This window comes from Lathamus discolor, chromosome 22 (genome assembly GCF_037157495.1).
Source record: "Lathamus discolor isolate bLatDis1 chromosome 22, bLatDis1.hap1, whole genome shotgun sequence".
In the NCBI taxonomy this organism is placed as follows: domain Eukaryota; kingdom Metazoa; phylum Chordata; class Aves; order Psittaciformes; family Psittacidae; genus Lathamus; species Lathamus discolor.
In genome coordinates, this window is record NC_088905.1 from 496,296 (window position 1) to 521,435 (window position 25,140).

The 25,140-nt window shown below is 52.4% G+C and overlaps 2 protein-coding genes across 5 annotated transcripts in view; one reads left to right on the forward strand and one right to left on the reverse strand.

Annotated features, from left to right (window-relative positions):
* Nucleotides 1-14,477, forward strand: part of SLC4A5 (solute carrier family 4 member 5) — a 27,357-nt gene extending 12,880 nt beyond the window's left edge. For 2 of the 3 annotated variants that reach the window (XM_065659035.1, XM_065659033.1), the window contains exons 10-24: nucleotides 97-240; nucleotides 368-542; nucleotides 845-978; nucleotides 1,094-1,365; nucleotides 3,908-3,969; nucleotides 4,393-4,593; nucleotides 4,991-5,104; nucleotides 6,033-6,194; nucleotides 7,897-8,075; nucleotides 8,162-8,234; nucleotides 8,397-8,465; nucleotides 8,730-8,903; nucleotides 9,166-9,327; nucleotides 11,886-11,953; nucleotides 12,431-14,477. In XM_065659035.1, the coding sequence (XP_065515107.1) occupies nucleotides 97-240; nucleotides 368-542; nucleotides 845-978; nucleotides 1,094-1,365; nucleotides 3,908-3,969; nucleotides 4,393-4,593; nucleotides 4,991-5,104; nucleotides 6,033-6,194; nucleotides 7,897-8,075; nucleotides 8,162-8,234; nucleotides 8,397-8,465; nucleotides 8,730-8,903; nucleotides 9,166-9,327; nucleotides 11,886-11,953; nucleotides 12,431-12,596 (2,155 nt within the window). In that variant the 3' untranslated portion in view covers nucleotides 12,597-14,477. Of the gene's footprint in view, nucleotides 1-96; nucleotides 241-367; nucleotides 543-844; nucleotides 979-1,093; nucleotides 1,366-3,907; nucleotides 3,970-4,392; nucleotides 4,594-4,990; nucleotides 5,105-6,032; nucleotides 6,195-7,896; nucleotides 8,076-8,161; nucleotides 8,235-8,396; nucleotides 8,466-8,729; nucleotides 8,904-9,165; nucleotides 9,328-11,089; nucleotides 11,172-11,885; nucleotides 11,954-12,430 lie in introns of all 3 variants that reach the window. The other variant, XM_065659034.1, reaches the window with a different exon arrangement.
* On the reverse strand, nucleotides 12,721-24,318 carry MTHFD2 (methylenetetrahydrofolate dehydrogenase (NADP+ dependent) 2, methenyltetrahydrofolate cyclohydrolase). 2 transcript variants are annotated; one of them, XR_010608090.1, is made up of 10 exons: nucleotides 24,178-24,318; nucleotides 20,733-20,917; nucleotides 19,749-19,871; nucleotides 19,147-19,299; nucleotides 18,952-19,059; nucleotides 18,254-18,346; nucleotides 16,915-17,040; nucleotides 15,668-15,969; nucleotides 14,731-14,863; nucleotides 12,721-13,615 (listed from the first exon to the last, which is right to left on the reverse strand). XR_010608090.1 is itself a non-coding variant. In XM_065659037.1 (8 exons), the coding sequence occupies exons 1-8, from the start codon at nucleotides 24,261-24,263 to the stop codon at nucleotides 15,830-15,832; spliced, it is 1,014 nt and encodes a 337-aa protein (XP_065515109.1). In that variant the 5' UTR covers nucleotides 24,264-24,318; the 3' UTR covers nucleotides 15,092-15,829. The 2 variants fall into 2 exon arrangements, 1 of the variants encoding a protein (XP_065515109.1); XM_065659037.1 differs by lacking the exons at nucleotides 12,721-13,615; nucleotides 14,731-14,863 and having other exon boundaries at nucleotides 15,092-15,969.
* Between the last annotated feature and the right edge of the window lie 822 nt (nucleotides 24,319-25,140).

A 25,140-nucleotide genomic window follows, 5' to 3' on the forward strand; every position in this document is an offset into this window, starting at 1 on the left:
GGAGAACTACACCATGGCCTTGGTCATGGGCCCTGCATCAAGACTGGGTTGGTAGGGCAGGCACCATGGCCAACGCTGGTGGCTCTCTCCCCCCAGGAAATCAGTTTTCTCATTGAATGAAGTGGGGCAGATGAATGGCACGGCCGGTGGGGCAGGCGCTGGGGCCGGTGGAGGAGGCAGCGATGATGGGGAGATGCCTGAAGTTCATGAAATCGGGGAAGAACTTGCATGGACCGGCAGGTGAGCAAGCACCCCACCACCCAAAACCCCATCACTGTCCTCTCCTGGCTCACACTGTGGTCTCAGAGGCATGGAGGGGTGAAATCCTTTGGGCACAGGGCACTGGTCCTTCATGGTTTCTCCCCAGGTTTTGTGGTGGCCTCTATCTGGATATCAAGAGGAAGCTGCCCTGGTTCCCAAGCGACTTCTATGAAGGCTTTCATATCCAGTCCATCTCTGCCATCTTGTTCATCTACCTGGGCTGCATCACCAACGCCATCACATTCGGGGGCTTGCTTGGGGATGCCACGGACAACTACCAGGTAAAGTCCAAGGGGAGGGGGTCATTTTGGCTTGGGGACAGTGGGATGGGATGGATTTTACCCTCCTTGTGCCATGCCAAGCTTTAATGCTGGAGATGGAAATTCCTTGCCAAGTGGGACTGGTGGTCCTGAAATACCTACAGAACGGGAAAACCCATCTCAATGGCAATGCCAGGAGCAATGGGACATGATCCCAACCATCCTATACAGATCCAAGCAGAGGTCCTTAGTTCCCACCTCTATCAGTGGGGCAGGTAAGGTGGCACAGCATCACCACAATGCTGGGTTTGATCCATCCCCAGGGTGTCATGGAGAGCTTCCTCGGCACGGCGATGGCAGGCTCCATGTTCTGCCTCTTTGCTGGGCAGCCGCTCATCATCCTTAGCAGCACCGGCCCCATCCTCATCTTCGAGAAGCTGCTCTTTGACTTCAGCAAGTAGGTGCTGGGAGATGCCAGGGGGAACTGGGACCCATCCGTACTGGGATTTGGGCTGTTCTCCAACCCACAGCGTGCTCTCACAGGGTTGCTCTTCCCTTGTTCCTACTTTCAGAGGCAACGGCATTGACTACATGGAGTTTCGCCTCTGGATTGGCCTCCACTCTGCCCTCCAGTGCCTTATCCTGGTGGCCACCGATGCCAGCTTCATTATAAAGTACATCACCCGCTTCACAGAGGAAGGCTTCTCCACCCTCATCAGCTTCATCTTCATCTATGACGCCATCAAGAAGATGATCGGAGCCTTTAAGTACTATCCCATCAATTCGGACTTCAAGCCGGACTATGTGACCATGTACAAGTGCGAGTGCATTGCTCCCGACCCAGGTGAGTACACATCTGTTTTTTGGGGAAAGATGAAGGGGTTGTGGGGTCCTGCTGTGAGTAAATCCCACTGGAACATTGGCTGAGGACATGGAAGGAGGCAGCTGCCTGGTCAGCATGGGGTAGAAAGACCTTGTCGCCCTCCTCTGAGGGCTGGTTGGTGCAAGATGGAAGTAGAGCCTTGTCCCCCATGGATGGAAGCGTTGGTGCTTGTCAGGACACAGCAAATGGTGCTGGAGAACTGGAGCCTCAGCCTGGAGCAGCCAGACCTAGATGGATAAAAACGAAATATGGGGTAAAAAAGGACATTTTAGATCATTCCAGCCCTCTGCTGATGAAAACATCTCCAGAAAATAAACCAGAGGGATTTTATCCTCTCCGGGGTCTGCGACACCCCAGGATGTCCCACTTGGATGTGGAAACTTCCTTGGACTGTTTTTCCTTCTTTTTCTCACTCCTTTTCATAAAGGAGAGGCCACTGAGCTCGGAGCAGATGGTCTTTTGATGGCTTCCCTGATTTCGCTCTTGGATAGATGTACCGGATGATTCCCCACCTGAATTGTGTAGCTCAGATTCTTCCATGACCACCCGGAAAGGAGCAGAATCTTTGCTTTGGCCTAATGGCAATGACCACTTCCTAAAAGTTAGGTTTAGCTACAACGTCTAAATGCTGGTGCTTTTGGGGAGTATCAGCTGCAGACAGAGGAGGCAGAGAGGTGTGATAGTGCATTTCTCACCTGCAATAAAAGCATCCAAGACCTGCCATGCAACATGTTCCCAATACATCCATCACTGCAAGAAGAGATCTTACCCTCCAGGATGGGAATAACATTTATTCAGTTGAATGCTGTATTTCTCCTTGATTTCTGTTCATCAACCACCCGCTGAACAACCTGATCCCGTTGGGTTTGGATGACCCTGCACGCAGTAGAGACAACACAACCCTTCCCAAACCAAAACCCTCCCGAATCTGACCTGCAGCAAAGCAAAGCCTGATGCCGAATTCCCAGGGGACCAAAACATCCCAAACAGGGCTGTGACCACCTCCATCCGTCCACATGGATGAAGATGAAGCCTTTAGCTTCCAGGGAGGTCTCCCCCTTTTCCAAACCCCATCCTAAGCAAATCCCAGGCTGCCAAGAGGCATTTGCACCCCAGAACCTGAAGTTTCTTTGCAACCCGGCCCTACTCCTTGCCCTTGCTGCCCTGGGCACCCACAGCAGTGGTATCCACATCGGATTTTCCATTCCTTTAGCTCTTGAGATATGATATTTATTCCCCCCCAAAATCCTTTTTTTTCTAATTTTTTTTAATCAGTTCTGATTTTTTATTATTATAACTTATTTGTCCCATATTTGTCTCTGCTGCACACATCAATTTGGGCTGATTTCAATCTCAAGTGAGTATCGCCTTCTAAATATTAAAACTCTTGTAATCTCTGATACTCTTCCCCCATGGGGAGGTTTTGCTGTTCTATTTTTTCCCCACGTATTTGGCTTTTCTCTCTGCTCTAAGAGGGATTCTGTAGAGCTTTGGGACCCTCTTTTACCAGGCCACCAGCAGGATGCTAGCCTTGAAGTTGTAGAAATCACAAAAAAGGCTGGTTTCTGGCAAAGTAAAAGGTTATGGAGGAATAATAATAATCAATAGATAATAATAAATAATAATAATAGTAATAATAATAATATAATGATGATAATGCTGTTTCCTGGAGCCTGGTTTTGGCAGCCCTAGGTCTCTGTGTCTAACCCAGCAATCGCTTCTCCTTCATTAATCCTCTACGCCAGGGATGGAGCCAGCAGGTTGGGGCAGCCGAAATTCCCACATGGCACAGAAAGAGGATGGAGCAGAGGGAAGAGGGTGGGGCAGAATGGTCCTGGACCCCGCTTAGGGGCACCCCTATAGAATGTGGGTGCTCCTGAAGCTGCAGAGCTGCATCACCCGGAGAGCTGCGGAGCTGCTTTTTGCCCTGGAAGCGAAGGTGCCGGGGGGTAGAAATGATGGAAATTTTTGCAGTGAGACACCAAAACACCCCTAAAATATTATAGACCCCCCAAACAAACCCAAAATAATGAATTTCCAAAGCAAATTGGGCATAATTGGGTGCTGCCTCCCAAAACCAAGGCTGCTTTTCCAGTCTAACCCTGTGGTTTGAAGATGCGGGTGTCGGGATGCTGGTGGCTTCCTCAGGAAGCTCCTTTCAGCTCAAGGAGCCGGGAAGCTCCTAAAACTACTTCCAGCCCCGCTGGCGCTTGCCAGCCCTGGAAGCAGAAGATGCTGAAGGAGAATCCGTGTTCTCCACTGGCGCATGGGATTAATCAGGGAGAAGTGGCTGTGGGGTTAGAACCAGGGGGTTTTCTCCCCACGTCCCCGTCTGCCCTTGGGATGCTGATCCCTGTGTGGCTCTTGGAGGATGTGCTCGACCCCACATTTGCTTTGGCACCGGCTGGGCTCAGCTGGGCCTCTGCGGGTGAAGCCCGGCTGCTTTGAGTGCCATGACCTCGATATTAGCCAAAAACCTCAATAACAAACTCCTTTCCCGCAGCCAATGCGACCTTGTTCGATGCTTCAGCTCCAGTGGCACCAAACACCACTAATGTCTCTCTGGTAAGCGAGTTTGCTCATCCTGATGGGAGATTTGGGACAAGGGAAGGCAAATCCAAAGGACTTGTGCATCCGGGGAGCGAGGCGTGCTGGCTTGGCGTGAGGGAAATGCAGGATTCACACTGATTTGGGTTTACGGCTCAGCTCAGCAGCACCAAATCCCCACTGTTTTCACCCAAATTACTAAGCAGCTCCAGGATTTTCCTGTGGGATTGGGGTTCCCAATGGCAGGAAACTGAGAATGCCCTTTTCCTTTGACTTAAAACCCTAATTTTGCTCTTTTTTGGCTGGGAAATCCCCTCTCCCCTGCACACCACAATTCCCTAAATGGCCAATTTTGCTTTTGGGGCCAGGAAATGCCCCTTTCCCGGCCCACTGCAATTCCCTAAAGCACTAATTTTGCTGTTTTTGGGGTTTTCTCCCCAGTACAATGCTATTAACCTCACAGCTCTGGACTGGACTCAGCTCAGTAAGAAGGAATGTCTCAAATACGGTGGCAGCTTAGTAGGGAAATCCTGTAAATTCGTGCCCGACCTGGCCCTGATGTCCTTCATCCTCTTCTTTGGGACCTATTCCATGACCTTGACCCTGAAGAAATTCAAGTTCAGCCGCTATTTCCCCACCAAGGTAAGGGAAGTGCCGAGTTTTACCTCCTTCTTTTCCAAAAGGGAGGAAAAACGGGAGCCGGTGGTCTCCTTGCTGGATGCAAAGAACTCCAGGAAAAGAAATCCCTGTTTCTAGATGTTGGTAGAGATTAGGGGAATCCTCCCTTAGTTGGGATCCTTTTGGCTGCTAATTTGGCTCTTGCATGCTGAATAACCCATTCCCAAAGGGGAAAAACATCTGCATTTTGACGGTGATACCCAGGTTATCCGTGAATGAGCAGAGCTGGAAGGATGCTCAGGGAAGGATGCTGAAGCAGGAGCAAAACTCCATCCCATTAATAACTCTCTCCATCCCATTAATAACCCTCAGCATCCCATTACTTACCCTTTCCACCCCCATTTCCCTGTCTTGCTTCCAGGTCAGGGCTTTCATTGCTGATTTTTCCAATGTCTTCTCCATCCTGATCTTCTGCGCAGTGGATGCCTGTTTCGGACTGGACACCCCTAAGCTCCACATCCCCAGTATCATCAAGGTTCGACTGCTCCTCACCTCTCCATCCACACTCTCTTTCCAGCTTCTCAATAGTTTTGGGGATAAAACATGGCTCCTGCAGTGTCCAAGCACCTTCTTAGAAGCTACTTTGTCTTTTCCAAGGGAATATTCTAATTCCATGACTTCTTTTCCTTCTGTTTTTCTTTTCCTTCCCTTTTCTCTTTCATTCTTGGCAGCTGCGTAAACTTATTAGTGATTTCTCTATCTTTATGTCCATACTAATGTTTGTGGGGCTGGATGTGCTTTTCGGACTCAACACCCCAAAGCTCCAAGTGCCTACTGATTTTAAGGTAAAATAAACCCCCTTTAGAGTAAAACATTGCCCAAAATGTCTCTCTCCCCCCCCCCCCCCCGCCCTTGGTATTGCTGTGGACGATGTGGGGAGTCCCAGTGAGCATCAAGGCAAAGTCTAGGGCTGAGGCATGTGGATGCCGGGGGTGGTTTGGATGGCAAATGTGTGGTGGTGGGATTCTGGGATGGATACAGGATCAGAGAATGAACCAGGTTGGAAAAGAGCTTTAACATCACCAGATCCAGCCCTTACCCCAGCACTGCCAAGGCCACCACTGACCCACGGCACTGAGGCCTCGTCTCCATGGTGTGTGAGCACTTGCAGGGCCGGTGCCTGCAGCCCTGCCCTGGGCAGCCTGTTCCAATGCCTGAGCACCCTCTGGGGCAGGAATTGTTCCTCAGCTCCATCTAAACCTGCCCTGGTGCAGCTTGAGGCCGGTTCCTCTTGTCCCATCCCTTGTTCCTTGAGGCTGACCTGAGGACAGGACAATGCTCAGAGGCAATGGGGTTCAGGGTGATGTGGGGCTTCCCAAAATGTCAGCGCTGGGATTTTCTCCCTCTCTGACCCATTCCGGGCTCAGCCGTGGCATCCAACCCTGTTCTCTTCCCCCCCTCAGCCCACCCGTGTGGACCGAGGGTGGTTCGTGTTTCCCTTTGGGAAGAACCCGTGGTGGGTTTACCTGGCGAGCGCCCTGCCCGCCCTCCTCGTCACCATCCTCATCTTCATGGACCAGCAGATCACAGCCGTCATCGTCAACAGGAAGGAGCACAAGCTGCGGGTGAGCCGGGACTCGGTCCACGCTGGGGGACACAGCATCACTTTGCGTACCGCCTGCATCTCTGCGAGCACCCACTTTTGGGTGCTGTTGCAAGGCACAGGGCGGGTTCACCCTGGCTGTGCGAAGCAGGAGCTTTCCCTTTCCTTTCTAGCTGTATTTCTGGGGTGACAAAGCCTCCGAGGTGTTAAATTCGTCTGATGTGGTGTGGTGGGGGGATATGGGGTGTGTTGCCACAGAGCACGGTGCACTAGGAGGGTGCAGGGTGCACTGCATGGGATGCAGGGTGCAGCATGGCACCGTAGGGTGCATCAGGGGGATGTCCGAGAGCAATGTGGGGTGCTGCAGCGTGAACCATGGCAATACGGTGGGATGCATCAGTACAAAGCGGATTGCATGAGGGTGATGCAGGGTGGTTTAGGATAGCGTGGGGTGATGCAGGGTGCACTGTGGGGTTCATGAGGATAGCGCAAGCTGCTTCAGGATGACTTGAGGTGTTGCAAGGGTGTGCTGTGGCAATCTGGGCTGCACCAGGGTGATGCAGTGTGTATGAAGCAGAGTGGAGTGCTTCAGGGTCATGCAGGCTGCACCATGGCAATGCAGGGTGCATGAGGGTGATGCAGGGTGCTCTGCAGTGATACAGGATGCTTCAGGGTGATGTGGGATGCATCGATGCAATCTGAGGTGCATCACAGCAATGACGGGTGTACCAGGGTGGTGCAGGGTGCACTATAGAAACGTGGGGTGCCTCGAAACAATGTAATGTGCACCACAGCACAGTGGGGAGCATCAGGGTAATGCAGGGTAAACCATAGCATTGTGGGGAGCATCAGGATGCTGCAGGGTGCACCATAGCACTGTGGGGTGCTTCAAGGTGGTACAGGGTGCACTATTGCAATATGGGGTGCATCAGGGCGATGCAGGGTGCACCGTAGCACTGCAGGATGCATCAGGGCGATGCAGGATGCACCATGGTGATGGAGGATGCTGCAGGGTGCACCATAGCACTGTGGGATGTATCAGGATGATGCAGGGTGCACCATAGCACTGAAGGGTGCTTCCAGGTGATACAGGGTGCACTATCACATCAGGATGATGCAGGGTGCACCATAGCACTGTGGGGTGCATCAGAATGATGCAAGATGCACCATAGCACTGTAGGGTGCTTCAAGGTGATACAGGGTGCACTATCGCACCAGGATGATGCAGGGTGCACTGTAGCACTGTAGGATGCATCAGGATGATGCAGGGTGTACCATAGCACTGTGGGATGCATCAGGATGATGCAGGGTGCACCATAGCACTGTGGGATGCATCAGGATGATGCAGGGTGCACCATAGCACTGTAGGATGCATCAGGATGATGCAGGATGCACCATAGCACTGTGGGGTGCATCAGGATGATGCAGGATGCACCGCAGCACTGGGGTGCATCAGGGCGATGCAGGGTGCACCGCAGCACTGTGGGGTGCATCAGGATGATGCAGGGTGCACCGTAGCACTGTGGGGTGCATCAGGGCGATGCAGGATGCACCACAGCATTGTGGGGTGCATCAGGATGATGCAGGGTGCACTATGGTGATGGAGGATGCTGCAGGGGGTGCATCACCAGGGAGCCCCCACCTTGCTGGTCCCTGGGGTGCACACAGGAACAGCTTCACAAGCCGTGTTGCCCCCCCTGCCCCTCCCGGGTGCTGTGTTGCAGAAAGCCGCAGGCTACCACCTGGACCTCTTCTGGGTGGGCATCCTCATGGCCGTGTGCTCCTTCATGGGGCTGCCCTGGTACGTGGCTGCCACCGTCATCTCCATCGCCCACATCGACAGCCTGAAGATGGAGACAGAGACCAGCGCCCCGGGGGAGCAGCCCCAGTTCCTGGGTGTCAGGTGAGGAAGGCTCAGCCATGCTCTCTTCCTTGGGGTGAGGAGCCCTAATCCAGCATGGCCTCATCCTGCTCCTCTCGGCATTCCAGGGAGCAGAGAGTGACGGGCATCATCGTCTTCGTGCTCACGGGCATTTCTGTCTTCCTGGCCCCCATCCTGAAGGTAAAACATTCCCGTTCCCACATCCCTGCTCCCTGCCTGCAGATGGGGGAAGAGAAAGGTGGATTCTCCCCCAGCACCATGGTCTCCAGCATCCGTTCCCATATCTGGGAATGGGGTGACACCTTCCCTGGGGTAAGCAGTGTGTTTTTCCCATATCCCCAGTACATTCCCATGCCGGTACTGTACGGAGTCTTCCTCTACATGGGCGTTGCATCGCTGAATGGCATCCAGGTGAGTGCTCCTCCTCCTCCTCTTCCTCCTTAATGTCCATGAAGCGGCAAAACACGGGAATCATGACCCCAAATTTTGCACTCCAGTATCTGGATGCATCCGATATTCCCAGCTGTGGGGGACACCGGATACGCAAAACCCTCCAGAAAACACATAAAAACCCCCAAATTCCTCTTTTTGGAGGCTAAAAGAGGGTTTCTCTGGGCAATGTGGGAGCCTGGGGAATAGGGCCGAGGGCTAACAGCAGCCTTCATCCCACCACAGTTTTGGGACCGCTGCAAGCTCTTCCTCATGCCGGCCAAGCACCAGCCCGACTACGTCTTCCTCCGGCATGTGCCATTGCGTCGCATCCACCTCTTCACGCTGGTGCAGATCATCTGCCTGGCTGTGCTCTGGATCCTCAAATCCACCGTGGCTGCCATCATCTTCCCCGTCATGGTAAGAACAACCCCAGGCAGCTGCTGCGACCTCAGTTAGATTCATAGGATCCCAGCCTGGTTTGTGTTGGAAGGGACCTTAAAGCTCATCCAGTTCCAACCCCTGCCACGGGCAGGGACCCCTTCCACTGGAGCAGCTTGCTCCAAGCCCCTGTGTCCAACCTGGCCTTGAGCACTGCCAGGGATGGGGCAGCTGCAGCTCGGTCCCATGGTGTTGCCTGGGTCTGGGGATGAAAGATGCTCTTGTGCCTCTCCCCTCCTAGATTTTAGCCCTGATCCTGGTGAGGCGGCTGCTGGACTTTGTCTTCTCCCAACACGACCTGGCCTGGATTGACAACATCATCCCTGAGAAGGAGAAGAAGAAAGAGGATGACAAGAAGAAGAAGAAAAAAAGCAACAAAGGAGACAGCAGCAGCGATGAGGAGGTGGGTGAGCGGCTCCCATGGATGGGGAGGACATCCTGGACCAGCCATGGACGGAAAGGTCCCATCAAAACCTCCGGTTTGGTGGGTCTGGGATGACAACTTATTCTTGACACCATCTCTAGATATATCAAGGATGAGGGGGTCATTAAGAGCAGCCGACATGGTTTTACCAAGGGGAAGTCATGTTTGACCAAGCTTATAGCCTTCTATGAGGAAGTAACTAGGTGGATGGATGATGGCAGAGCAGTAGATGTAGTTTTTCTTGATTTCAGTAAGGCATTTGGTACTGTCTCCCACAGCATCCTCATAGATAAGCTGAGGAAGTGTGGGCTTGATGATCAGGTAGTGAGGTGGATCAAGAGCTGGCTGAAGGGAAGAAGGCAGAGAGTTGTGGTCAGTGGGGCAGAATCTAGCTGGAGGTCTGTGACTAGTGGGGTACCTCAGGGGTCGGTGCTGGGACCGGTGCTGTTTAATATTTTCATCAATGACCTGGATGAGGGAACTGAGTGCACCCTCAGCAAGTTTGCTGATGACACAAAACTGGGAGGAGTGGCTGACACACCAGAGGACTGTGCTGCCATTCAGCGAGACCTGGACAGGCTGGAGAGTTGGGCGGGGAGAAACTTGATGAAATTTAACAAGGGCAAGTGTAGAGTCTTGCATCTGGGGAAGAACAACCCCATGGACCAGTACAGGTTGGGGGTTGACCTGCTGGAAAGTAGCGAAGGGGAAAGGGACCTGGGGGTCCTGGTGGATAGGAGGATGACCATGAGCCAGCAATGTGCTCTTGTGGCCAAGAAGGCAAATGGCATCTTAGGGTGCATTAGAAAGGGAGTGGTTAGTAGGTCAAGAGAGGTTCTCCTCCCCCTCTACTCAGCCTTGGTGAGGCCGCATCTGGAATATTGCGTCCAGTTCTGGGCCCCTCTGTTCAAGAAGGACAGGGAATTGCTTGAAGGAGTCCAGCGCAGAGCCACAAAGATGATTAAGGGAGTGGAACATCTCCCTTATGAGGAGAGGCTGAGGGAGCTGGGTCTCTTTAGCTTGGAGAAGAGGAGACTGAGGGGTGACCTCATCAATGTTTACAAATATGTAAAGGGTAGGTGTCAGGATGATGGAGCTAGGCTTTTTTCAGTGATATCCAGTGACAGGACAAGGGGCAATGGGTGTAAACTGGAGCATAGGAAGTTCCACGTTAACATCAGGAAGAACTTCTTTACTGTAAGAGTGACAGAGCACTGGAACAGGTTGCCCAGGGGGGTTGTGGAGTCTCCTACACTGGAGATATTCAAGGCCCGCCTGGACAAGTTCCTGTGTGATGTACTGTAGGTTACCCTGCTCTTGCAGGGGGGTTGGACTAGATGATCTTTTGAGGTCCCTTCCAACCCTTGGGATTCTGTGATTCTGTGTTTCGCTGGATTTACTGATTGAGGGGCTTTGAGTGATGCTTAGGGAATGGACAGAGGCTGCAAGGAGTGCTCCAACTGTCCTGAAAGCTGGAAAATAATGGAAAATACTTAAATAGTTAGGAAGAAGAGCCCAGATCCCACAGCTGAGGGAACAGCATCCATCGTATGGTGGCAAAGCACCACTAAACCCCTCCTGCAGACCCTTCCCCAGGCAGAAGAGCTGAAAGTGTGTTTGGGAAGAGGAAGGCAAAGCCTCCTCCTCATGCATCCACTCCTGGAGGTTCTGGGTCCCTTTGGGTGCTCCTGGAGCTCACCCGGGCACTGCCTTCACCTCATTTCCCCACTTTCTTCCCCAGTTCCCACCTCCCTCAGTCATTATGATCCCTATGGAGCCCCTGCCAGTGCAGCCCCGAAATGGGGGTCCCCATTGCCTCAGCCGTAAATAAGGAGCTCAGGAGCCTTTCCAGCATTCCCCATTGCTTCCTAACCCCCCGCACCAGGATCCAATAGCACTAACACTGCTGAGAGATGCAGCCTGGATCCATCCCGCTGGAGCAGGGAGGACGGTTTGCTCTGTTCAAAGCAAGGGTGAGAGGATGCAGCAGGTTCAGTGCTGCTACTAACTTGTATTCCAGTGGCCAGGAAGCCAGGATTCTCCTGGGTGTCCCCCATGAGCCAATGCTAATCAATATGATGTTCCATCATATGCATATATCTGGGAAGGGTTTGAGCCCTCAGAACCAGGGATGGAGAGCTCGTGATGGCATTACCCCAACTGTGAAAGAGCAGATGTGTTCCATTTGGTTAAACCATCTGCCTCAAACATCACACATGAGCTGGTGCAAAGCTAGCCATGACCAAAAGCAATGCAGGATAAAGCTGGATGGCTTGGTTCCAGCTCAGCACCGGGATGCATCCTGGTGCCAGCAGGTTTGAATGCTCTGATTCATGACTCTGTTCTCAAGCTGCTGCTTGCTGGGCCTTTCTCTTTGCTTAATCACCCCCAAATCAGCGTCACCCAGGAGCTTGTCGCCTCTCCCATTGCCTGGAGGATGCAGGACCTGGTGGCACTGAGAGGGAGGGTGAGGAGTGGGTTGTTGGGGGGCTCCTTCCTCACCTGGGAAGCGTTTCACCTCCATGTCCCCCTCCCAGGAAAGAGGCCCTCCGCCTGGAGCTTTGCGTTCTGATTCCTCCCCGAATGGTTCAGACCTGGATCGCAGGTAAATGGCACCAAATAGGATCCCCCAACCTGCCCACCTGTCCCAGGGGACCAGCTGCAGGGAACGGTTTTGGAGTTACTGGATGGGGCTCCCGAGCGGGATTCCATGATTTTCACAACATCCCTCTGGTTTTGGGGTGCTTTTGTTTGCTGGCCCCACCTATTGGGGATGTTGGGAGCGGGGCTGAGTGGGATGGAGCATCCCAAGCCTGACACCAGAGGGTTTAGAGCCCTAAAAATGCCACTTAGGCAACATCCATAGGGATTTTTAGGATTGAGATGTTCATCTAAATCCTGAAATTTTGGGATTATTCTCCACTTCAGCTGCATGTTCTAGGCTTGTACATATTAACAGCAAAACACCATATCTTTATGAGGTTTTACTGGTGGTAGCATCATCCTGAGGGTGCTGGGGTAGCTTTGGGATGGGAATACTCATTCCTGGATGCTCACTTCCCCGTCTCCTCCTCCTCCTCAGCATTACACTTCACCTGAAGATTTCATGCCCATCATCTCCTGCCTTTAACTACTCCCGAAGCCCCATCTGCACCGTGCCCCAGGTGAAGATAGAGATGGAGTCAGACTATGAGGACACTGACACTGAGAAACAACCTCGGGACATGGGCAGTGAGACCACGCTATAACCCCACGCTGCACTCCTGCTGCCATTTATATATATATATAGATATTTCTATATTCATATATATATATAAAGCAAATTTGGCTTATTTTTCTATGTGAGAAGAAGGAGACTGGTGGCCCCAGGGCTCTGTTGCTCTGGTAGTTTTTAGTGTCATGGGTTAAATGCGTTGTGGAATTTCCTCTCTTTCTGCTGGGCAAAGGCATCCCCACTGATGGTGAAATGGGGCTGAAAAGGTGGAATCAAAGATTTCGGCCTCTACTCGCTCCAGGGCTGGAAAAGCTGATGATGACTGGGGCTGTGGGAGCACGTATGGGGAAGGGTGATGGTTTTGAGGGGGTTTTGGTGTGGGGATGAAGAAGGAGTGTGCATCCCTGCTTCCCAATCCCTGAGATCACAACATGGCTCTTGGGGAGTCTTGTTCCATTGAGATGGTGCATCAGGCTTTGTATGGGCAGGAGGCCACGGCAATGAGAATCTGTTCCTGTGGCATGGCATTCCCAGTGTGGTAGCAGGGATGTGGGAAGGACCCGGCTGTGCTCGTGCCAGCGTGAATGGGGGTGAGGAGGCCTGGCAGGGTCAGAAAGGAGCTTTGGCCTGGTAAGGAAAGGAGGAAAAGCAGCTCAGGTTTAAGGTTGTTGCTGCTTGAAGGCAACACCACTGGGGCTACGGAGGGAGAGCAGGGCAGGGAATGGGGCTTTGCTTGCCGCAGGGAATCAGGAATGGTTTCTGCAGGCAGCGGGGCATGGTTTCTACTGGAAAATGGGAATGGTGGCTGCAGTGAAGCTGTTTGGTCGCCCATCCTCATGTCCTCACTGCAGCAGTCCCTGGCCCTGGGGTTGGTATCGGCTCTATCTCTTCCTCTGATGGCCAGGAGCAAGACATGTCCAAGCTGTTATCCCACTGGAGACACATCCCTCCTCCCCGTGCTTCCAGGTCACATCCAGCAGCTCCCTGGTCGGTCTCCATTGGCATTTTGGCTCCACAAAGGGCTCTTCCCACCCGCTGCTGCCTTTGAGTCCTCTGGGAAAGGAAGGGAAGGAGTAGGTCAGGAGCTGGCGCAGGCACCGAGCTCAGGTTGGCGCTGCCCAACTCTCACCCCCTTTATCCAGGAGCATCAGGGTGGTGACAAGGCTCTTAAAGGGGTTTTTTCCTTCCACGGGCTAAGCCAGAACCACTGGTCTGAAGAACCCTCAAATCCATTTCCTTTACTCATGGAGTCTTTATTTTGCCTCTATTTCAAACCTCACAGAGCCCCAACACCTCCCCTGAGCAGAAACAGCCTCCCTGCTATTTATACCGGTCATACAGGGGGGCTGGGACCCCAGTTAAATATCTCAACTGGTCTGAACCTCAGGCAGATCCTGGTTCTCTGTAAATAGTTGAGTCCAACACCGACTTGAAGGCAATTTCCTATTTATAGCCCTTTTTGTTCTGGTTCAGGTACACCTCCTGGCGAGATGTGGCAAGATAAATAACTCAGTATTACTCCTGGCACTGCTTAAAGCAAGAGCCACATAGCTCTGACGTTAAAAGAACTATTTCAACTTGAGCACATCGTGTCTCTTGTTTAGCATTTTTGTACTCCTGTGTGGTAGCTGAAGCGTGGTACAGGTAGGCTTAAGATTTTAATCAACCAGGTTAAATTTGCTTTATTCAGTCCATCAGCTCCAGAAAGGCTTTGTGGACTCTGGTAGATGTTTCCAAGAGCAGAGCTGAAGCCCCTCCAGCATCCAGCTTGACTGAATTGGTCCATTTTACATGGTTCACATGCGGGTTAATACTTTTTGTATATGAAAAAGCAGAGCTTCTCAGACTTACTCCCTTGCTGCTGTACCACTGTAGTCATTTTGTATTTATCGGTGATACAACCCAATAAACCTCATTTCAGTGAGTCTCTCAGTGTGTTACTGGTGCAGAGCCCTTGAACCTCAGTTTCCCTTCCCCATATTCAGTGTTTTTTGCAGTGCTTTTCCCTATAGAAGGTTAGTTTTCTCCCCAGATGCCTCCAGCAGCAGCCCTTTAGCATCACACCAAACCTTTCCTGCTCCTGGGAAGGTGGGATCAGCCTTTCCAGGGAATACGTAAAGAGGAAGGAGTCTGTGACTTAAACGAAGAGGAAGGAATCCAAGACTTACCTCACTGCCCACAAATACACATGCAAGTAGTTTTCCATCCTGCCCAAGGCATCGCAACCTCAGGTAAGGTTAATGTTCAGTGGGTAATTACAGCTTGCAAACTACTCATTAGGAGGGTGAAGTTTACATTGTCCTGTTAGGAAACAGAGTCAGGAAGCAGAATGAGCTTTGTTCAGGCATGAAAGTACAAGATCTTCTTACTTGTGCACCAGGTTGATGTGTGGAGCAGTTGTGTCTCAGCTAAACTAAGGGAGAAGCCAGACCTGACCCTGCTCTGGAGGGAGCTCACCCCATAAGTGCTTTAATAAACTGCTTTTGGGAGAAGTGGGAGACTTAGGAATAATCCTAGGACACAAGCGGGGCTTTTTTACCTTACCACACTTTATTTAGAGCCAGCCTGCATCATTCACTAAGCACTTGCAACACTTTACAAGAGCCCAGGCAGCCTCCTGTGTGCCCAGGGAACACACCAACAGCCCCATCTTGTTCTTTGGTTAGAAAACAAGGCTTTAAAAAGTCACCATTCAAACAGCAAAACCAAAATCCAGCTTAGCCGCACACTAATAACATGTTACAACAGATCCACCACTGCCCAGGGCCCTGCACAGGCTGAGAACAGAGATATGGCTTTTCATTTTATCTTCTTCAAGTAACTTCCCTTACAGAAGAGCTTAACTCACACTAAACATCCAGCACTGAGAGGACCTCAGCATGAGTCAAACACCAGCAGACTGAGCATTTTGTGAGGACAGGACCACAGAGCTGTTGCTTTTGCACTGTGGAGCAGTGCTCTACATCCCATGGGATTGCTAACGCCACGCTGAGCTCCTGGGATCCTAATCCTAGCCCTGCAAGAGCAGGACCAGCTCCTAGAAGAGCTCACTTAACTGTAAAGCAGCTTTGCTAGCATGAGTAGGCCAGGAGTGTAGATACTCACACCTTCATACAACTAACGTGCACGTGCTTCAGCTTCCAATAAACATCTATGACCCCAGAATAGGAAATTCCACTTCCAATACAATAAATATATTGCATTTTCTCTCGGCCTGCTTGGGAGTCAGTTTGGAATGTCATGCTCAGGGATAAGCAGATCCCCCTATTATACTGTTAATGCTTGCAGCTCTTTGGGTTTCAACAGCTTCTTGGCAGCGATGATGGTGTTCTTCATCAGCATGGCAACAGTCATGGGCCCAACTCCCCCTGGGACTGGGGTGATGTAGCTGGCTTTCTTCTTCACCCCTGCAGGAAGGGAAGACAGGAACACATGAGTCAGCAACACTTCCCAAGGTGCTGACCAGTCTAACACTGACAGGAGGTTTGTTTGGAATTAGATGATCTGAAGGTCCTTTCCAACCCAAACCAGTCTGTGATTCTATGGCCAGCTAAGGAATAGGAGTTTCCCAAGGTGGACTTTCCCCCACACCAAGCTGTTCATCCCTGCTACTGCCCAAGCTTAACTGCAAAAGCCCAAGCTGGGGGCAAAGCAAAAAGCAAGGCCTAACAGCTAGATTTCTAGCACAGAAATATCAAGTCCAAGACTAGATGTGGGCTTCAGAATTGTCCCCGGAGGCAGCCACAGTAAAGAACTAACAAAACTTCAACCTTTTCCCTCTCTTGTTCTTCCAGGAGGTTCGTGGTGTTTCAGCAGGCAGCTGGAGGCACAGGGCTCATCACAACAGCATGCTGGGCACTACAGCGGTGAGCAAGGCCCGTGAACAGCAGCCAGAGGGTAAGTTCTGCAACCTCTCCAGAAAAGAGGCTGTAGTGAGGTGGGGCTGGTCTCTTCTCCAACGAAGAGGTGACAGGACAAGAGGAAACAGCCTCAAGCTGCACCAGAGGAGGTTTAAATGGAGATGAGGAGCAATTCCTGCCCCAGAGGGTGCTCAGGCATTGGAACAGGCTGCCCAGGGCAGGGCTGGAGTCACCATCCATGGAAGTGTTCACACACTGTGCAGCCAAGGCCCTCAGTGCCATGGGTTAGTGGTGGCCTTGGCTGGCGAACGGTTGGACTGGATGAGCTTAAAGGTCTTTTCCAAACTAGTTGATTTTATGGCACAATATTGGATGCAGCAAGCAAGGGAATGTAAGCATCCGAGTGCATCTGCTCAGTCACATCAATCAGGACTTTCTCCTCCCCAGCATAAAGGTTCAATGCTCAAGAAACCAGCCACAGCCTTTCCATACCTTCAAAATCCACATCCCCAACCAGCCTGGGTTTAGCAGTGATGGGATCCTGCACTCTTGTTATTCCCACATCAATAACTGCAGCTCCTTCTTTGATCATATCAGCTGTGATCAGATTGGGAATGCCTGCAAGGGATGACAGAATCAGAAAGTCATGGTGGAGCTCAGTATGTTCCTCTCACCCTATGTTCACGTTCTTTTGACCCACCTGGGTCTTCCTTCCTCACAAAGCTGTTGGACTCCATCTTAAGGGACTTTTCCAACCTAAATGATCCCACAAAATGCATATCTATGCCCAGCTCCACAACGCAGAGCTAGTGATGTTTGGCTCCATGAGGAATGTGAGTCGTTTACTGATAACTTCAGAGCTGGAATTCACCCCCAGGAAGAGTTCTGGCAGAGCAACTGGGACCACCAAAGCATCCTCTCCAAGCTGAAACCCTAAAGCTTGCATTTGAAGTCTGTGGCTGTGTTTGTTCATGCAGCTCCAGCAGTGTTTTCACCCTTGCACTAAGTCAGCAAGTTGAAGCAGTGGCCAATGCCACAACAGCCTACCGGCTTCTCGCTGAGGCTGTAAAACCCTCAGGCTGACAGGGAGATAGAGGTGGGAGCAGCAGCTTGCAGCTAAGCCACGCTTTCAGGTTAAGAGTGTGTTTATCTGGTCCTGCCAGATACTGCTGCCTCAGGACTGAGGCGGGAGCTTATTCCCCTCTTGCTCAGTTAACTCTTTCACACAAGCCTTCCTCTGCTCTGCCACCCTTTGATTATGAACGTATCCTACTTGCCAGCAGCACTTCTGCCATCAGGACATGCACTGACACCTCCAACACCACTCCTTATCCTTCCAGCACTTCGTCTCCACACACAATTTCCAACCCATGTTTTCTCTCCTCCCTCCCCACAGGCTCCCACGCAGACACTGCAAATCAGCTCAACTGCCCTGCCTCCATGCCAAGGGAACAGCCTGGGGAGGAGTACACCTCTGAGGAGTCCTTGTGCTTTGAAGACAGCACAGCAGCTATTCCTCAGCATCTGACTGTCTCTAGGTAAACAGATCCTATCTTGATATTATTTTCCCTCCTCCCACAGAAATACAGAGCTGTCCACATGTATGTCAGCCTGTCTATAGCTGTTGTCTAGATTTGATCAGGTGTTGGCACAGGAAAGCCTTCCTGCCAGATGTTATTTTGCATTTCAAAGGCTCCAAGCAGCTCTGCTTCTAAGAGCAAGTGTGTGAATCCTGTGGTGAAGGCCTGGAGCAACTGACTGGCTCAAACAGCCCCTCAATCGAAGTCCTCACCCTAGGCACCTCATCTGTGCTGTCAGAGTCAGGTCTTACCTGCTGCTGCTACCACAATATCAGCACGGATAGTGTGTTGCTTCAGCTGCTCCTTGGGAGTGTAGCGGTGGGATATCGTGACTGTGGCATCACCTGCAAGAGAGAGGATACATGGAGCTTTAATTCATGTTTAACGCCCAAACCCGGCCACATCTCTAGATCTTCCCCTTTGAGACACACGTGTGTTTATCAGGAACACCACAGCCTGATGGAACAGGCTGTTTCCCAGGGAACAGCCTCCAAAGTCAGAGGGAGGGATGTGGCATGGAAGAGGACAAGGACTCACTGAAGAAGGCTCTGAAACATTACAAGACTTACAGGCTGAGAGCACTGGGCTGGTTCAGCCTGGAGAAGAGAAGGCTCCTTAAGGGGAGATCTTAGAGATTGCTCCCATCCCTGGCAGTGCTCAAGGCCAGGTTGGACAGGGCTTGGAGCAAGCTGCTCCAGTGGAAGGTGTCAATGCCTGTGGCAGGGGGGTGGAACTGGATGAGCTCTAAGGTCCTTTCCAACCCAAACCATTCTAGGATGACTATGCAGGAAGTTAACTCCTCAGCCTTGACCACAGCCAATGTGATGGGCCAGAGTCCCTGAAGTGTTCCTGGGACCACTTTCAGAGCCTCAAGAGGACAGTGTGATAGGCAGAAGGCTTCCTTCTGCAGCTGCCTGGCACATGGGCTCCAAGGCCACCAAGCTTCTACCTCCTGGCCGCTCGTGCCTGCCATCTGTATGCAGCAACATGGCAATGGGCATGCCCACGTTCTTCGACCTGCCAGCCACCACCACGTTCTTCCCCAGTGTTGGGATGCCTGCAAAGGAGAAAGCGGAGTCTTAAAACAAAGACAAGCTGGAGTTACACCAGACAGCAGCTAAATACTGCGGCAGTAGCAGCTTACCAGTTCTCTTAATGATCTCCCACACTCCCCAGGGGGTGGCTGGCAGCATGGAGTACTGGTCAAGGCACATGCGCCCCACGTTTATCACATGAAAGCCATCAACATCTTTGTCTGGACTCACAGCGTTGCAAATCTTGCGTTCATCAATATGTTCTGGAAGAAAACAAAAAGCTTGGACCCTAGGGATCAGCCAAAAAACTGCTTTTTGCAGTCAGCCAGTGCCCTGACCTGCTGCACCAGCTCTTTGGGTTTGGAGCCTTGAAGCTGCTCAAGACTTCCAGCAAGCACAAGGCTACAGCTCCCAGAAGAAGGGGACTGGAACCACTATGAGATCTCAACATTGCTAATGCTGAGAGGGCATTTTTAGGCAGCCTCATGCTTCTGACTCTGGAAGCTGATACTCCCTACACAAGAATAGATACCTGTGACCCTCAGCAGCTTAACTCATGTGAGGGAGTACCTGCATTGACTTCTTTAAGCTACATCATAGTAGGATGCCACCCCTCATGGCACAGGATAGCCCCTATGCTGCTATTTCTGGCACATACAATCTCTTAGAAGCTTTATGTAAAACAGGAATGGGTGCAAGTATAGATACTCACCAGGTAAAGGAAGCTGCACTAACAAACCATCCACATTGGCATCGTTATTGAGTTTGCTGATCAAATCCAGGAGCTCCTCTTCAGTAATGGAAGCTGGCCTGAGGATGGTTTCACTGCTGATACCTGCGCAACCAGAAGTCCCATGTTAGGGAATCACTTGTGCACAAGTGGGAGAGCAACTTCCCTAATCCATGTGGTTTAAGCTGCCAGGTTTCCCTGCTCTACACACCAAGGACTGTATGCTTTGGGTAACAATAAGTACCTTCCAGGCTGGAGATCTTGACAAGTCTTGTGTTTTACAGGTAAGGACATTTAGTGTCAGTCTAATGACCTGGAAATGACTATTTGAGAGCAGAGACCTTTTGAGTGCAGGCAGGACTTCAACCTAAGCAAAGGGTGCTATGATGAAGATGCAGCCACACATCCTGTGGTCCCTCTGGACACAGCAGGAGGAGGATGTTAGACTCAAACACCTCAGCTCCACAAGGCTTCAGCAGCACAGAACCAAAGGGAAAAATAAACCATTTATTGCCCCAACCCCTTTGAGCACATTTTCTCCACAAGCACACTTGGCTCAACACCAAGCAGGGCCTCAGCTTGCAAGACTGGAAGGAGTCAGAGGGTGTCAAGGCTGCTGAACGACAGCTGCATCTCAGGCAGCTGAGGAATGGTGGCAAATCTGAGCCTTGCCTGCGTTTTATATGGCCATAGGACAACTGCAAATCCAAACTATAGGACTTGATGTTGCCCCAAAGGGCCCAAATGGCACAACGCACATGTGAACCGTGTTTACTAACTCCATCCCGGTACAAAGAAGGCAGCCAGAACAGTCATAAAGCAAATGCTGGGTCAAACAAACTGCCATAGAGCTGAGGTGAAAAGCTGCCAGATGGAGACATCCCAAAAAGCTTCCCCCAGCATCCAGCATCAGCTAAAGTGAGATAAAACAGTGAGTAGCTCCACTTCAGCAGAGCACAGACATACCAACATCAGCAGCCGCTTTGGTTTTGTTCAACACATAGGAGTGACTCGCTGGATTCTCACCCACGAGGACAACACTGAGGTGAGGTCTCTTGTTTCCAGCTGCTACCCACTGCTCAACCTCATGACGGGCTTCCTGCCGGATCTGCCGGGCCAGCTTCCTGCCTGAGATCACAACCGCATCATTGCTGCAACAGAGAAGGTGTTACCAAAGCAGTGAGCACCCCTCAGACCTTCAAACCCAAGCTCTGGGCAACACAGACCAGAAAAAACAGATGCAAACAGCAAGTCAGGGCAGAAAAGGTTCTTTTCATAGAATACCAGACTGGTTTGGGTTGGAAAGGACGTTAAAGCTCATACAGTTCCAGCCCATGTCACGGGCATGGACCCCTTCCACTGGAGCAGCTTGCTCCAAGCCCCTGTGTCCAACCTGGCCTTGAGCACTGCCAGGGATGGGGCAGCCACAGCTTCTCTGGGCACCCTGTGCCAGCGCCTCAGCACCCTCACAGGGAAGAGCTTCTGCCTCAGAGCTCAGCTCAGTCTCCCCTCGGGCAGGTTCAAGCCATTCCCCTTGGCCTGTCCCTACAGGCCCTTGTCCCAAGCCCCTCTCCAGGTTCCCTGCAGCCCCTTTAGGCACTGGAGCTGCTCTCAGGTCTCCCCTTCAGGAGCCTTCTCTTGTCCAGGCTGCCCCAGCCCAGCTCTCTCAGCCTGGCTCCAGAGCAGAGCTGCTCCAGCCCTCGCAGCAGCTCCCATTGCCTCCACTGAACTCACTCCAGCAGCTCCACGTCCCTCTGGTGCTGTTGCCCCAGAGCTGGACACAGGCTGAAGTTTCCCTGAGCTCTGTACAAGCCCTTTGCAACTTCTTGCTAAATGTCAAGCAGCATATTTCAGCCTTAGTTTAAAGATGCCCAAAGCTGGGCTCAGCAAACAACGTTGCCAGAGGAATCAGCTTATTCGTGCAGCATGAGAGCACACACGTTCTTCTGTGCTGGAGTCTGTGTGCATCGTTTTCCTGGCACATGTCTCAAGCTAAAATACTCCTAGCTGCCATTTTTAGAAAGGCAGTCGCCCATTCCTTGTGAAGGCATGAGAGCTTCGCTACAACGGACTCGCAAAAAGTGGAACTCACTCCAGTGGAGCTTCCCCCACTGAAGAGGTCTATGGAGTAATTCTGGCATTGGCAGAGCGTGCTGTACTTCCGTATGGAGTGCTGCTCCCAGAGATCCCCGTCCCACACGTTCCTTGGCAAGTCTGATCATCTAGCACAGCACACACCTTGCACAGCCAACCTCACACCCTCTCCTCTCAAGCTGTGTCTTCAGGCTGTTAAAGCTGAGCTGGGGTACGCGGTTTCACCCCCTCCAACAGACTCCAGTGTCTGTCTGGAGTAGAAAGGACATTTGCCCATCTGAACAACATCAGAACAGTTCCTCACATACATTTCTAAATTAGAAACAGGAATATCCAGTCACTGCCAAATATATTCCAGGCAACTGGACACCCTGCAGGATACAGAAAGCCTTGACCTACAGATGGCCAGTCCCTGTCACAACAGGCTGCTCACACTGCTCATGCCTGGCTCTTTCTCTTTAGGTTATCACTGTGACTCTTACTTCAGCATCATTCTCATCCAGCAATCCTTTTGTGAGAGGATTTCCCTTCACAAGCTTCACTTCTAGACCTTGTATTTATGTCTTGTCTTGCTGCAAAGATTCATGACAAGCACCTTAGTCACTTCCCCAATTGCTCTTACCTCTGAGCTGGAACAAAGATGCTCACAGATGCATTACTGTGATTCCTTGTAATTTGGGAAGCTACCATGTCATCCATGGGACCTTCCCAAATCACAAAGAATCACTTCCGAGGCAATCCCCAAGCAAGATGCATCAGCACTAGAACCTATTTAGCTTGCTGCAGGAATCCAGGAGACAACTGACCCATGGCCCAACCACGCCAGTTGTGGTTCCAACCCTCCCTGCACCACAACATCAAACAGGAGCAAGTAAATTGCTGCAGTTTCTCCTTAAAAATCCATCACCTGCCTCGTGCACCGGTTCCCACATTAAATTCAATGCTGCTGTCTTCTGATCTTCTCTAGGTACAATGCTGAGCTCTGGGGACAGCTGCCACCAGGGAGAACCACAGCAACAACCACTCCAGCACAGCCACATGAGAAGTAGGGAAGTGTTTTGCCTACCTAGAGATGCAGAGGGCTGGAGCAGCTCTGCTCTGGAGCAGAGAGCTGGGCTGGGGCAGCCTGACAAAGAGAAGGCTCTTGAAGGGGAGACCTGAGAGCAGCTCCAGTGCCTAAAGGGGCTGCAGGAAACCTGGAGAGGGGCTTGGGACAAGGGCCTGTAGGGACAGGCCAAGGGGAATGGCTTGAACCTGCCAGAGGGGAGACTGAGATGAGCTCTTAGGCAGAAGCTCTTCCCTGTGAGGGTGCTGAGGCGCTGGCACAGGGTGCCCAGAGGAGCTGTGGCTGCCCCATCCCTGGCAGTGCTCAAGGCCAGGTTGGACACAGGGGCTTGGAGCAAGCTGCTCCAGTGGAAGGGGTCCCTGCCCGTGGCAGGGGTTGGAGCTGGATGAGCTTTAGGGTCCTTTCACACCCACACAAGGCTGGGATTCTATGATCCTTTGTGCGTTTTTAATCCCTGCCCTATGCAATTACGTGGTTCTCTCCATTTACAGGGAATTCAATATTACTTCTTCCTTAACGGCAATCATCCACTCAAACCTATCTAACAGCAACCAGTAAAAACCCTTCCCAAGCCAGCACAGCCCACTGGCTCTCTAGTTTTTATGCATGTCTACTCTCATCTAAAAGGAATTATTGCGAGTGCCTGGCAAGCACAAGCAGAAATCACGATATCAGAAACACCTCATGCCAAGAGCCTGGATATAACCTCGAGACTGGGCTGCCCGGAGGGCAGGGAGCAGCATCTTCCCCTCATAAGCTCCAGGGAAGCCAAAGTCGGAGCCGTGTTTAGAGAAGGGAACAGCTCCCTCCAGGACGGCTTCACTGCATTAGATCAAACCCCACGGAGGGGAAGATGAGGTGGGGCACGGGCGGGGTGCTCGGGGGGCTCCGGTTCCCCTCACGCCCCGTACACCCGGAGTGACCCCGGTCCCGAGAGGCCCCGCTAGGGTGCGGGGGGACCGGGCAGAGCCGGTGCCCCCCTGCTCGGGGTATGGATGCCCGGAGCATCCCATGCAAGGCGGGAGCGGGATTTCATCAGCCTGCGATGCCCGGCGCGGCCACTGGGGGCCGCCTCATTCATCCCCAGTGTGGGCAGGGGCGAGACGGGGCCTTACCCCGTCCCGGTGGGGCAATGTGGGACCGCGGTGGGCAACGTGGTCCCCCCTCCCTCGTCCCTCCGCATCCCGGGACCGGGCGGAAGCGGCGGGCGGGCCTCGGCTCCTCACACACCACCCCCGGGAAGGGCCGTACCTGGGCGCGCTGAGGTGGATGCGGCGGCCGCGGGGCCGGAGCGCGGAGCTCGCCAGGCCGCGGAGCGGGCACAGCGCGGTTGCCATGGCAGCAACCGGCGGCGAGAGACCGGGAGTGGCAGTGGCACAGTCTGTGCAACCCGCCGGTTTATATAGCGCGGCCGGCGGGAGCCAATCAGCGCGGCGAGCGGCGCGGAGGAGAGAGTTGAGTGGCGGAGGAGAGGGAAAGGGGCGGGCGGAGCGGGCGCTCCACTCTGTGATTGGGGGAGAGGGACAGAGTGGGCTCGGCAAAGGGGTGGGAGGGGCGAAAGGAGAAGGAGGAGTGTGATTGGTGCGGTGGGCAGGGCTTCCCCGCTCTAATTGGGCACGGAGGGGCTCATTGGCTGGGCTCGAGTGGGCAAGAGAACCTGAGGATTGCACAAGGCGAGGGGCATAGGGATAGGGATAGGGATAGGGATAGGGATAGGGATAGGGATAGGGATAGGGATAGGGATAGGGATAGGGATAGGGATAGGGATAGGGATAGGGATAGGGATAGGGATAGGGATAGGGATAGGGATAGGGATAGGGATAGGGATAGGGATAGGGATAGGCATAGGCATAGGCATAGGCATAGGCATAGGCATCAGAGCCGGGGTCAAGACCATTCGGACCAGGACAGGCTGGAGAGGTGGGAACATGTGTCTGGGAATAACAGCAACACCAGAGGGATGTGGAGCTGTTGGAGCGAGTCCAGAGGAGGCCATGGAGATGCTGCGAGGGCTGGGGCAGCTCTGCTCTGGAGCCAGGCTGAGAGAGCTGGGCTGGGGCAGCCTGGACAAGAGAAGGCTCCTGAAGGGGAGACCTGAGAGCAGCTCCAGTGCCTAAAGGGGCTGCAGGGAACCTGGAGGGAACTCTGTAGGAACCCCAGCCCCTGAAAGCGTGTCCATGCTGATAACAGGTTCCCTAGGCCCATTGGGTTGTG